At 44.5% G+C, this 12787-nt stretch overlaps 1 protein-coding gene across 10 annotated transcripts in view; it reads left to right on the top strand.

Annotated features, from left to right (window-relative positions):
• Positions 1 to 12787, top strand: part of wdfy3 (WD repeat and FYVE domain containing 3) — a 166030-nt gene extending 153243 nt beyond the window's left edge. For 5 of the 10 annotated variants that reach the window (XM_084054236.1, XM_084054234.1, XM_084054233.1 and 2 more), the window contains exons 58-67: positions 63 to 217; positions 666 to 824; positions 1930 to 2109; positions 3792 to 3974; positions 4758 to 4851; positions 5391 to 5540; positions 7416 to 7706; positions 9133 to 9244; positions 10360 to 10557; positions 12439 to 12787. In XM_084054236.1, coding sequence (XP_083910362.1) covers positions 63 to 217; positions 666 to 824; positions 1930 to 2109; positions 3792 to 3974; positions 4758 to 4851; positions 5391 to 5540; positions 7416 to 7706; positions 9133 to 9244; positions 10360 to 10557; positions 12439 to 12547 — 1631 coding nt within the window. In that variant the 3' untranslated portion in view covers positions 12548 to 12787. The remainder of the gene's footprint in view (positions 1 to 62; positions 218 to 665; positions 825 to 1929; positions 2110 to 3791; positions 3975 to 4757; positions 4852 to 5390; positions 5541 to 7415; positions 7707 to 9132; positions 9245 to 10359; positions 10558 to 12438) is intronic. The other 5 variants (XM_084054235.1, XM_084054232.1, XM_084054229.1 and 2 more) reach the window with 3 other exon arrangements.

The raw sequence follows: 12787 nt of genomic DNA, 5'->3' as shown, positions 1-12787 counted from the left end.
CTTACTGTTAGTCTTATCATAACAGTCCCTTCTCAACACGGTTGCGTTGTCTCTTCCTGCAGAGCTGAAGGAACCGGTGGGTCAGATCGTGTGCACAGACAAGGGCATCCTGGCCGTGGAGCAGAACAAGGTTCTGGTGCCCCCGGCCTGGAGCAAAACCTTTGCTTGGGGCTACGCCGACCTCAGCTGCCGACTAGCCAACTACGAGTCTGATAAGGTCAGGGACATGTTTGTCCTACATTATGCACAAAGACCTTTGAAAACAGAAACAAAGTTTTGAACTCAGACGTATAGTTGAGGCATTACATTTTGTAATGCTTCACATTGTGAAAATAGACGATATATATGCTTGTTGCGAGGCGTCGAGAACATGTAGATCTGCTATTTTCACAATTTCTGCCTCTAATATTTGACAATTTGGCCAATGTTACATTTTTCATTTTAGAGGTATTAAAAAGGTCTTAAAAGTCCTTAAATTGCCAATTTAGAAATGTGCAGATACCCTGATAGCGGTAGCAATTTGGCCTCTCATGCATTGAGACCCTTGTTCGAATTCCTGGTAGAGCATAAAGGTTACAAATAACAGCTTTAAAATACTATAGTGAATTTATTTCCACAGCCTTGTGTAAAGAGGTCCAAACACTGACATCTCCATGTGCTTTCAGGCGGTGGTTGTGTACGAGTGCCTGTCAGAGTGGGGCCAGATCCTGTGTGCCATCTGTCCCAACCCTAAGCTGGTGATCACCGCTGGTACCAGCACTTCCATCTGTGTGTGGGAGACCAGCAACTCCAAGGAGAAAGCCAAGACACTTGCCCTGAAACAGGTAGAACACACACAAAGAACACTTTTTCCGACCCACCCTGAAACATGTCCGACACACACAAAGAATGTTGTTTACAACCCACCCGTAAACAAGGTTTCCAGCCTTAAACAGAACGCTGTTTCCAACCTGTCCTCACCAAGATGATTTCAGCAAGTTTATCAAATAGAATCCAGTAAAGCCTAAGTACGATGTACTGTAGTAAGACCGTGTCGGTTGCCAAAAATAACTGATCTACAAGCTTAACTGTTAGCTTGTAGATCAGTTATTTTTGGTCAAGCGACACTATCGCAAAGAGCTGGACTTTCAGACGATGCCTTAGAATCCATATTGGTATTTCACACACGATCAAGAAATAATGATGTATTGGGAGGCTGCTCTCTTTGTTAATACAGTATCACATTTTCGCAAGCAAAGTAAGTAATAAGACATACACTAGTATAAAACTAGTAAAAAGAGAAATGTTTACATAACATATAACTCACTGGACCCCGTGCACATGAGCACACACTGGTCTTAACCCTTAACAGCTTCCCCCTGCGCTCATCATAGCCATCTGAGCAGCTATCTGCTGGTTGAAGTTGTAAAAGCAAATCCCCCTTCCTTCGGGGACCAGAAAATTCTCCCTTTCTCCATAAAGCAGGGGTCTTCAATGTTTTTTAGGCCAAGGACCCCTTAGCTGAGAGACAGATGAAGCAGGGACCCCCCACTACATATATTGTATAAAATTGTGTTGCAGATTAAACTTTTTCATAGATTTCATAGATATTGACTATCATCAGTGTTGTGTAAATTCAGGTTTTGTGTTCATTTCAGACATTTAACCACATAAACCTTCAATACTTAGTACTTGGTTTGCTCCTTTGCCCCCCCTACACCAAACCTCTTTGCCGAAAATAGACGATCTACAACTGCGAGGCGTTGTGAGCTTGTAGATCGGCCTTTTTCGGCTAATGTTCCCCTCAGAAAAGGAATTCTAGGATTCAAGTGGTTAATGTAAAAAAAAAAGACTTTCTATCACACACATTTGGCGCACCCCCTGTAGTAACTCTGAGGACCCCCTGTCGAAGACCCCTGCCCTAAAGCTAACGTTGTGCTGTGTCGCTAGGCCTTGCTGGGCCATACGGACGCCGTGACCTGTCTGACGGCGTCTTCGGCGTACCACATCATCGTGAGCGGCTCCCGGGACCGGACCTGCATCATCTGGGACCTCAACAAGCTGTCGTTCGTCACACAGCTCCGGGGCCACCGGGCGCCCGTCTCCGCTCTCTGCATCAACGAACTGACGGTGGGTTGGCAGGACAGTCTGAAACAGCACAGCAGCAATGTTCCACTCGGGTCAGAAACAATCCCAGCCCCCAGGGGATTGAATCCATGCCCTCTGCTTTTGATATCCCCCCTTCTGATCATTAAATACATGCATTTACTTTTGTGAAATGTAGACTTGAATTTAAAATGTATGTTAAAGGGGATAGTTCACCCCCAAAATGTTTTTAGCGGTGCCAGCCGCTCTACTCTTGACTATGTCCGTCCGTATGTCCGTTTGTCCGTTTGTCCGTTATGTCCGTTGGAGCCCGGATGTCCGTTTGAGCACGGGCTTTAAACAGCTATAACTCCAGTTGGCAGCATGCCAGCAAGTCCAAATTTGGTATGTGGACTTACACCACCAATTGGGACGAGCATTGATTGCTGAAGCCCCGCCCCGCCCTATTATAGCGCCACCAGGAGGCCACTGGCTCGGATGTCCGTTTGAGCACGGGCTTTAAACAGCTATAACTCCAGTTGGCAGCATGCCAGCAAGTCCAAATTTGGTATGTGCACTTACACCACCAATTGGGACGAGCATTGATTGCTGAAGCCCCGCCCCGCCCTATTATAGCGCCACCAGGAGGCCACTGGCTTTAAACAATGCTTTACACAGCTATAACTCCAGTTCGCATGCCAGCAACTCCAAATTTGGTATGTGGACTTACACCACCAATTGGGACGAGCATTGATTGCTGAAGCCCCGCCCCGCCCTATTATAGCGCCACCAGGAGGCCACTGGCTTTAAACAGCGCTTTACACAGCTATAACTCCAGTTCGCAGCATGCCAGCAAGTCCAAATTTGGTATGTGGACTTAGACCACCAATAGGGACGAGCATTGATTGCTGAAGCCCCGCCCCGCCCTATTATAGCGCCGCCAGGAGGCCACTGGCTTTAAACAGCTATAACTCCAGTTTGCAGCATATGCCACCAAGTCCAACTAATACCACCAATAGGGACCAACTGTAATTACATAAGCCCCGCCCCCTCTGTCTTCCCATTGGCTGGGCTTTAAACAGCCATAACTCCAGTTCACAGCATGCTACTGAGTACAAATTTGGTACGTGGACTCAGACCACCAATAGGGACGAACTGAAATTTAGTAAGCCCCGCCCCCTCTTGGCTGGGCTTTAAACAGCCATAACTCCAGTTAGCAGCATGCCACCCAGTCCGAATTTGGTTTGTGGACTTACACCACCAATAGGGACGAGCATTAATTGCTGAAGCCCCGCCCCGCCCTATTATAGCGCCACCAGGAGGCCACTCATCAAAGGCACCGCTTCCTTCACACAGGGTGCGATTTTTTTGTATGGATTAGTCACCCCAGGGAGACTTGAATTCATGGATATATATATATTTTTTTGTCTCATTCCTAAGCCAATAATTTGATGACCGGAAGCGGTTCCCGGTAGGAGACACAAAGGACATTCTTTGTGCGGACCGCTGCCTACCGGTCCGCTGGTCATCAAATTTTTGGCTTAGGAATGCGACAAAAACAAAAAAATATCCATGAATTCAAGTCTCCATGGGGTGAATCTTCTTAATCAGTGGATATTGAAGTTGCAGAGTTATGGTGGGCGAATGCATAGTAAACTGCGGGTCCTTGCAAAGAAAAGTGTGAGCGTCACTGTTCTCAACACTGGTGTGAATGTCCCTACATGCAGGGGGACATCGTGTCCAGTGCGGGGACGTACATCCACGTGTGGAGCATCAACGGCAGTCCCATCGCCAGCGCCAACACCTTCACGGGGCGCAGCCAGCAGATCCTCTGCTGCTGTGTGTCCGAGATGAACGAATGGGACACGCAGAATGTCATCGTCACCGGACACTCCGACGGCGTCGTCAGGGTAAAACTGTCCGCCTCTCCCATCCTCGCTTTGTCTTCCAGACTAGGGACAATGTTGATTATTACAATAACAATATTGTCTTTCATACAACTTCTTTCAGAGCATAGCTGATAATGAATAAATAATACATTTATTTGCAACACTTTATATCTCAAAGTGTTAGCTCTACCAAAGTCCTTTAAGTAAAACAAAAGATGAGCAGTTGTTTTTTTCTATGATCAATGTTTTTATAATATTTTTCACACGTTTTATGACAGCACAATACAACAATTAAAAGCAAATGGTACAGTACATAAACTTAAATCATGATAATGACTATGCTTTTTTCTGTACTGTGTATATGTTAACGTAAATGTGGGAAACCAGTACATGTGGGAAAAGCGGAACGAGGAGCCTGTTTTTGGCCGCAAGTCGCCGCGGGCCGGGAGGGGGCAGGACACAAGACCGGGGCGAGCGCACAAACGGTCCTGTCTAAAACAAAACAAAAAACAAAGCAATAACGCCTCGAGGACGCATTTTACCCCGGCAGTGTTTCTTTTCCCTCGGGGGAAAGCCTCATAGAGACCTGGCTGCGTGCCAGAAAAACGCTCCTCCCACATGGTTTCCCACATGAACTGTAACAAATATATAAAAATGAGTTGCTCATGTTCAAGTGCCAAAGGAATAATTGCCTGGTACGTTTAATTAAAGATGGAGAGGTGGCTTACAGATGGCTGTTTACTGTATAAACTCTATACCATGCTTGAAGGCCCTAATCTAGCATTTTGTTTTTCTCCTCGGCAGTTCTGGAGAATGGAATTCCTCCAAGTCCCAGAAACCCCTGCTCCAGAGCTGGTAGAGCCTGATGTGCCTGACTGCTTAGGCGAGGAGAAGATTGGTGAGTTTTCCAAGACAGAAATGCCTTTAGCAGTGTTGTGACAGCATTGCACATAATGGCATACTAACCTTAAGTCTTAACCACTTAAAAAACCTTTATACGAGTATACTTAGTTGACCGGACTCCCCCAGGGCTCTGAATTTGGTCCAGTCCAATAAGAAAAGGGAACCAGCAATGAGCATAATAATATAGCATAAAAGTATAGTATACTTTTGCACAGTGGTTCCCATATGGGGACAGTGTGTCTTTTTCGGCCTCTGTGGGTGTTCCTACAATTCCTATGATGCATATTGCAGCAACCCCTGCAATAGGAATCAGTAGGTAGCCGCAGTACCAAAACAGTTTGTCCATTAGTTGCAGGTCTTAAGGTGCTTGAAGGTGCGGTGAGCAAGTTGTGTGAAAAGTACACTACAGTGGTGTGAAGAGTTTTTATTGTACTGTATGTACTGCTGAAGTACATGTTTGTGAAATGTGTGTGTGTGTGTGTGTGTGTGTGTGTGTGTGTGTGTGTGTGTGTGTGTGTGTGTGTGTGTGCTCAGCAGAGGGTGGTGCTGTGACCCACAACGGAGAAGAGGACAGCAGTGAGTCGGATGGAGATGAACCCAGCATCAACCAGGAGTCCAGAGCCCCGCGCGCCTCCTCCAATGGAGGAGGCAGCCAGCCCGGCAGCACCGTCCACAGACCAAAAGGTACTGACTTAAGCAAGCAAAATCAGATTAAAAACACACCATAGAAAAACAACAACCGTGATCCAAGTCATCTGTCGCAGCAATCATAATGTCATCACAGACGAGGCAACATTTAACCCATTAACACCTGAAGCCGATTCTACAAATGTCTTCTGAATCCCAACAGTTTTCTTTAAAATATCAGTGGTGCTCAAGCTTTTTCATGTCAAGGACCCCCAAAATGATATGTATTTGGCCGCCGACCCCCATCTCAAAATATCTTGTCCCAGGGACCCCCAGAAGCAAAGATTTGAGATAAAAAAAGTTTGCTTTAAAATAATAAATATTCAGAGATTTGCACACATTTTCATGATTTTTCAAAAATAGCCAAAGTGTAAAATAATGCTTTTTAGCTCAATCAAAAAGTGACACAGATGCGTTCCAGGTCTTAATGGGTTAAGGTACATCACTGTCTAAAGTGCAAAATAATAAATAGGCCGATGTGCTCATATTAGACCCTCCAGAAAAATGCGTTTATGCGATCGCAGAATTTACTGCATAATCAGCAAAATGGCGCATAATTATGCGGGGGTAACGTTTTTTCAAAAAGGCCGCATCGCATCGCATAATATGCGCATCGTATCGCATAATACGCACATCGCATCGCATAATATGCGATTTGCATCGCATATTTCCGCATATTTCGCAACTTTTAACATATTTCGCATTTTTCGCAACTTTTCGCATATCGCATATTTCGTATATTGCCGCATATTGCCGCATATTTCACAACTTTCCGCATATTTCGCAACTTCCCGCAATTTCACCGCATAAAATTGCAAAAAATCCCGCATATTTCGTCGCAGAATCAAGGATTTTAGCCCGCATAATCAAGAGTTTTAGCCCGCATAATCAAGGATTTTTGCCCGCGTTTTTCTGGAGGGTCTATCATATATACCACGTACCTGCCCCAAATTACCCCCCCATGGCTCCTAACTCTGTACACTAGACCTGAGTCCTTAAAGCAAACTTTGGTAGAGGTTTGGGTTGTGTAGTTATAGTGGCATGATGTGCAGTACCTCCAACTGTTGGCGAGATATCTTGCTCCGTTTGCCCCATAGATTAGAAGTTGATATTCCAAAGGTACCTACAGTAGCAGCAATACTTTACTCCCAACCCATGTGGCTGGTGAGGTCGAGCCCCTATAGTAATAATAGATATTAAAGTTGTTTTAAGATTATAGAACATTTAAATTTGTGAAACTATCATTATAATGCATGTTCAGAAGCAACTTCCATGAACCCTAATGGTCTCAGATATTTCATACAGGCAAAGGTTAAATCCTGATTGCCTTAATGTCGAACAGCTGGAACATAGGTTCGGAAAAAATATAATGTAATTATGATGTTTCAAATATATATAATTCTACATATTGTGCTAATTGTCTAGGACAGGGGTCTTCAACAGGGGGTTCGGGACCCCTAGGGGGTCCTCAGAGTTACTATACGGGCTCCGCCAAATCTTTAACTTTAGCCAAAAATAGCCGATCTACAAGCTCACAACGCGTCGCCTCGCGCTGCGAGGCGTTGTGAGCTTGTAGATAGGCTATTTTTGCTTGTAGATCAGCTATTTTCAGCAAGAGGTGTTTGGTGTAGAGGGAAAAAAGAGCTGACCAAGTAAACAAAAAAAGTTGAATCTGAAACGCAACTTTATACAATATTTGGATGGGGTCCCTGCTTCATCTCTCTCTCAGCTAGGGGGTCCATGGCCTGAAAACGTTGAAGACCCCTGGTTTAGGAAACTACAGATTGGAACTTGGCCTCACAGAAACATAATCTGTTGTGAGACTTTATTTATTTAGTTTTGTTATTGATTTTCTTTATTCCGTGTGTCCAGCAGGTCCAGCAGGCAGCAGGGCGGGGGCCTCGTGGTCGGTGGACAGCGCGTCGGACGACTCCAGACGCTGGTCGGACACCCTCAGCATCGACGAGAAGGACGGCTTCGTGTTTGTCAACTACTCGGAGGGCCAGGGCAAGCCTGGGGGGGCCCACCCCCACCCCCACCCCCACCCCCCCGGTGGCCCTCACCCCCCTCAGCCATCCAACGCTCACCCGGCCCACCAGAGCCAAGCGCCCCACCAGCCCACCACCATGGAGGCACGCCAACCACACAACCAGCTCAGGGCAGGTGGGTCATGCGACATCATGAGCTACACCAGGGGTCTTCAGCAGTGGGTCCGGGAACCCTAGGGGGTCCTCAGAGTTACTACAGGGGGGGTCGCCATTTTTTGGTGTTTTTTCCATTAACCACTTGAACCCTAGAATGAGGAGAACTTTAGCCAATAATAGCAGATCTACAAGCTCACAAGCTCACAACATTTACAAGCTACGAGCTTGTATATCGGCTATTTTTGGCAAAAAGTTTGGTCTAGAGGGAAAAAAGCAGACTAAGTACAAAGTGAGTGGTCAAGTTTACTAAGTATTGACGGTTTTAAGTGGTTAAATGTAAACAAGAATCCAACACAGCACTGTTGATAGTGCAAACAAGTCTATGACACTCTCTATGAAAAAGGTTAATCTGCAACACAATGTTATCTCTGCTGTCCGGCAGAAAACCAGCTAAACCAGCTAACTCCACCCCCCTATGGTGGATTTAGCTGGTTTAGCAGAAAGTTTGAGGATCCAATGGAGTTAGCTGGTTTTGTCAGAAGCGCTTTTTAACACAACGGGTGCCAGTGTTTTATTAAAACAGATTACTTTTAGTGCCAGAGATCTCACCGTTTGTAACGCTGTGCTGAGCACCCACACGCAAACAATGAATGCGTGTACGACGATCGATGGTCCTGGCTAACGCCTGGAACAATAACGTCTCTCACGCGAGTCGCCGTTACGGAGTAATCGCCCATCGAAAATGACTCGTTTTCCCCACTGTAAAAAGTTACGGAGATACGGAGGTTTTTATGAAGGAGATAGAACGGGGGCGGACGGGGAGCCATGTTTTTTGGCACGGTGATCCATCTGTCCCTTCCTTCTCAGTGGTGTGGGTGATTCCAGAGCTGCGCTAGCCCCCCCCTTGTGGAAAAAAACGGGGGGGGGGGGGATACGTTTTTTACCGTGTTTGGTACCCGATGTGTTAATACTTTTCGTTATTTGTTTTCAATATTTGTTTTTCCAACACACAGACGTGAAGGGTGTTCAATAGCACTGATTTATGGGGAAAAATGCAAACGTGTCAAAATGGAGTTAGCTGGTTTCTGACCGACAGCAACGATATACAATATGTAGTGGGGGTAACTACTTCATCTCTTTCTCAGCTAGGGGTAAAATGTTGAAGACCCCTGATCTACACATTAAAATCATGTAAAAATACACAGCAAAGAACACTTGCCGATGTAGTTCAAGTGATCTCTGGTGGTACTGCTCACGCATCCATAATCTTTCAGAAAACGGGTAGAAAGGACCCAAGGCTCTGTCTGTATCCGTACAGTACATGTATTTAACGTTGAGCATAAACCGATGGGAAATGTGGCTGTACAAAGCGAGTGTTTGTGTGTAGACTTGATCCAGTGTGTGTGTGTGTGTGTGTGTGTGTGTGTTCGTGTTCTCTGGAGCAGGCTACAGATGGGAGCGCCAGCTGGTCTTCAGGAGTAAACTCACCATGCACACAGCATTTGACCGCAAGGACAACGCTCATCCAGCCGAAATCACCTCACTCGCCATCTCCAAGTAAGACAGCTGTGTGTGTGTGTGTGTGTGTGTGTGTGTGTGTGTGTGTGAGAGAGAGAAAGTTGTAATATGTAATTATGTTGCTCGTCACCCATTCAATCCGGGAACGCATACTGTGTCATTTTAGGTTTTATTTTATACTTTGGGCTATTCGAAAATTGCAGATCTACAAGCTCATAGAGCGGCACCGAGTGCCATGCTATAAGCTTGTAGATCTGCTATTTTTGAAGAAAAAAAAAACTTTGAATATATATATTTTTTTAAGCGAACATTTGTAACTCAAATCTTTGCTTCTGGAGGTCCCTGGAACAAAAATATTTTACAAATGTTCGCTTTAAAAAATATATATTCAAAGATTTGCACACATTTTCAAAATGTTTCAAAAATAGCAGATCAGTGCCACGCTATGAGCTTGTAGATCTGCTATTTTGGAATAGCCAAATATTCTTAGAACTGCTTGTCTGTCTTCATAGTTACTGTTGTTTTGTTATATTTTGTTAGTAATCCTTGTGCTTTCATTTGTATGCTTTGTCAACACATGGACAACACTTTTCAGGCATAAAGCAATTTGAATGAATGAATAAATAAATAAAGAGAGAGACAGAGTTGTGCATCACTGCAGCAACACCCCCTCCTCCTCCTTCCCTCCCCTCTCCTCTCCTCTCCTCCTTTCACTGACTCCTGTCATCTCCCCCAAATCTTTCCCCCCTCGCCGGCTTGCTTCTCCTCCGTTTCGATAAATGCATATGAAAATGGCCGACCTACAACAAGCTAACGGCGCGCCGCATCGTGAGGTGCCGAACCATGAATTAGGGGCTAGGGAATATATCGATGTTGTGATGCCAGATTAGGATTACTTTAGCCCTATGTTATGCTTAATAGATGATCTACAAGCTCACGAGTCGCCTCGTTGTGAGCTTGTAGATATGCCATTTTTGAAAGGTTTTGGGGGGGAAAATACAATCATTATAATCGTCGCACTATGATATTGTCGTCAAGACATTGATATCGAGGTATTTGTTCAAAAATATTGTGATAGTTGATTTTGTCCATCCATATCGCCCAGCCCCTACTATAAATCACGTCTCTCTCTCTCTTATTCTCCATCGTTGCAGGGATCACAGTAAGATCCTGGTGGGAGACGGGCGTGGCCGGGTGTTCAGCTGGTCAGTGAGCGACCAGCCTGGGCGGTCCGCCGCGGACCACTGGGTGAAGGACGAGGTGGTGGACAGCTGCTCCGGCTGCACCGTGCGCTTCTCCCTCACAGAGAGACGCCACCACTGCAGGAACTGCGGACAGCTCTTCTGTCAGAAGTAAGGCTTCCGTGGATTCTAGTTTTTTTTTTTTATATAATTGATAATATTATAATATTAGAATGGCTCAAACTAGCAATATGCAGAGCAGCCATATTAGAAAGAAATTTGGGTTCTTCCTTCCTTCCTTCACAGGTTTTACCAATGATACTAATTAAGGCTCTGTTCCGTTTAGTGTAGCACAGTGGTTCTCAAACCTTTTAATTTCAAGGACCCCCATAACTCTGAGAGTGTACAAATGGAACCAAATAGACCCTTACGGTTCCATTTGGTTCCATTTGTACACTCTCAGAGTTACACACTCGTAAGGGGCCATTTGAAACCCCCTCAAGGAACCATGAGGGTCCCAATTTACAAAAATAATTGAACTTGAGGTTTTCCCTTTTCAGCCTATCTTCATATAATAATTGGTCCTCACCAGTGGTGAAAATCTTTTACTTAAGTAAAAGTATCAATACTGCAATTTAGAAGTACTCTGTTACAAGTAAAAGTCCGGAATTAAACATGTACTTAAAAGTACAAAAGTATTGGTATCAAAATGTACTTAAAGTACCAAAAGTAAAAGTACTAAAATGTTTGAAAATAGCAGATCTACAAGCTCACAACGCGTTGCAAACTTGTAGATTCTACAATCTATTCTATTTTCAAATAGCCCAGGTATAAAATAGGGCTAATTTATATCTGCGTTTATATCTGCAAAGTAACTTGTAAGTTTTCAAATAATTGTAGTGGAGTAAAAGTACAATATTTGCCTCTATGTAGTGGAGTAAAAGTAAAAGTATAGACAATTGGATATACTCCAGTAAAGTAATAGTATCTCAAAATTGTACTTAAGTACAGACAGTACTTGAGTAAATGTACTTAATTACTTTACACCACTGGTCCTCACTAATGCACATTATAAGATGGTATCATTTCTGTCTACTCACTGTGTCTCAGAGGAGAGATGTAGCCATTTCAGAAACCTGCCCCCCACCAGTGACCTCATCGGTAGTCTTTTTAAAGATTTAAAACCTGGGCTTATATTTCAACGTGCAAAATTTCCAGGAAGAGAAAGGCTATAGTTTATGTTAGCTTGGAATCAATAATGTAATTGGTAGGCAGGTTTCTGAACTGTCCATAGCCCACCAATGAGACACAGAGTGAGTAGAAGGAAATGGTGCCATCTTATAATGAGCATTATGTGAGGAGTGCCAGTTTGTCTACAGAGCCAGTGACTTTGGCAGCTCACCAGCCCTCACTGAGCGGTTCTGTTGCATTTTGTATAACCCCTAGATGGCAGTGCAGGTAGCTGGTGAAGTTTACAATCCATCAGTCTGTGCTCTGGGTTTTAGTGCGTTGTTGTGGATGCCTCTAGTCTAGGGCAGCAACTAGCCATTATTTTTTTATATATAAACAAATTGATGCAAAAACTGTATAAATTAAATTGATTAGTCTGATTAATCACTTACATTTTGTCGTACAATGGTGTCACACAAATTGTTTTAATTCTTTGAATAGAGCAAAATGCAATTGTTTTCTCCCTAAATTAACCAGTTAAAAAATGTTTTATAATCGATTCAATGTGTCACTTTGATTAACTCTTGCACCCCTATTCTGCTGTTTTGCATAACTCTTTAAAAATGATGACACCTTTCGGGTAATGAGTGCACGGTGTCAGAAAAGGCGGTCAGGCGCTGCGGGTGGCTGCAGTGACAAACACACAGCCACGTGTGTCGGAAGGAATAAATTGGCATAACAACTAAATTGGGAGAGAGGAAAAAAAAAAAAGCATGAGAAAAGAAAAGGCTGTGTCATTCACGGTACTGTCCTGACGAAGTCAAAGCGAGAAATAAGTAAAATGCCAGCGGGTCACATGTCCAATGTCTTTTGTCCCCTCAGGTGCAGCCGTTTCCAGTCGGAGATCAAGCGTCTGAAGATCTCGTCCCCGGTGCGGGTGTGTCAGAACTGTTACTACAACCTCCAACATGAGGACGGCTGTAGAAACTAAAGCCACCCCCACCTCCTCCTACTGCCCCTCCCCCTCGTCACCCCCCCGCCTGTCCCCATCCAAGCACCATCTTCCATCTCTGTGTCCTTTCCTTCCTCATTTTCACCCTCCGCTTAGAAGTCCAGTAATGACACATAACGTAACGCAGTGGTTCTCAAAGTGGGGTCTCCTTGATGGGGTTCCAGGGGGTCCCTAGCTAATAGTTAGAGGAACCAAATGGACCGTTACAGGTCTGTAACT

This window comes from Gymnoscopelus microlampas, assembly GCF_963454915.1.
Source record: "Gymnoscopelus microlampas genome assembly, chromosome: 4".
Lineage (NCBI taxonomy): Eukaryota > Metazoa > Chordata > Actinopteri > Myctophiformes > Myctophidae > Gymnoscopelus > Gymnoscopelus microlampas.
The sequence above is the reverse complement of the archived record's forward strand: the minus strand, read 5'-3'. Positions and strand labels throughout refer to the sequence as shown.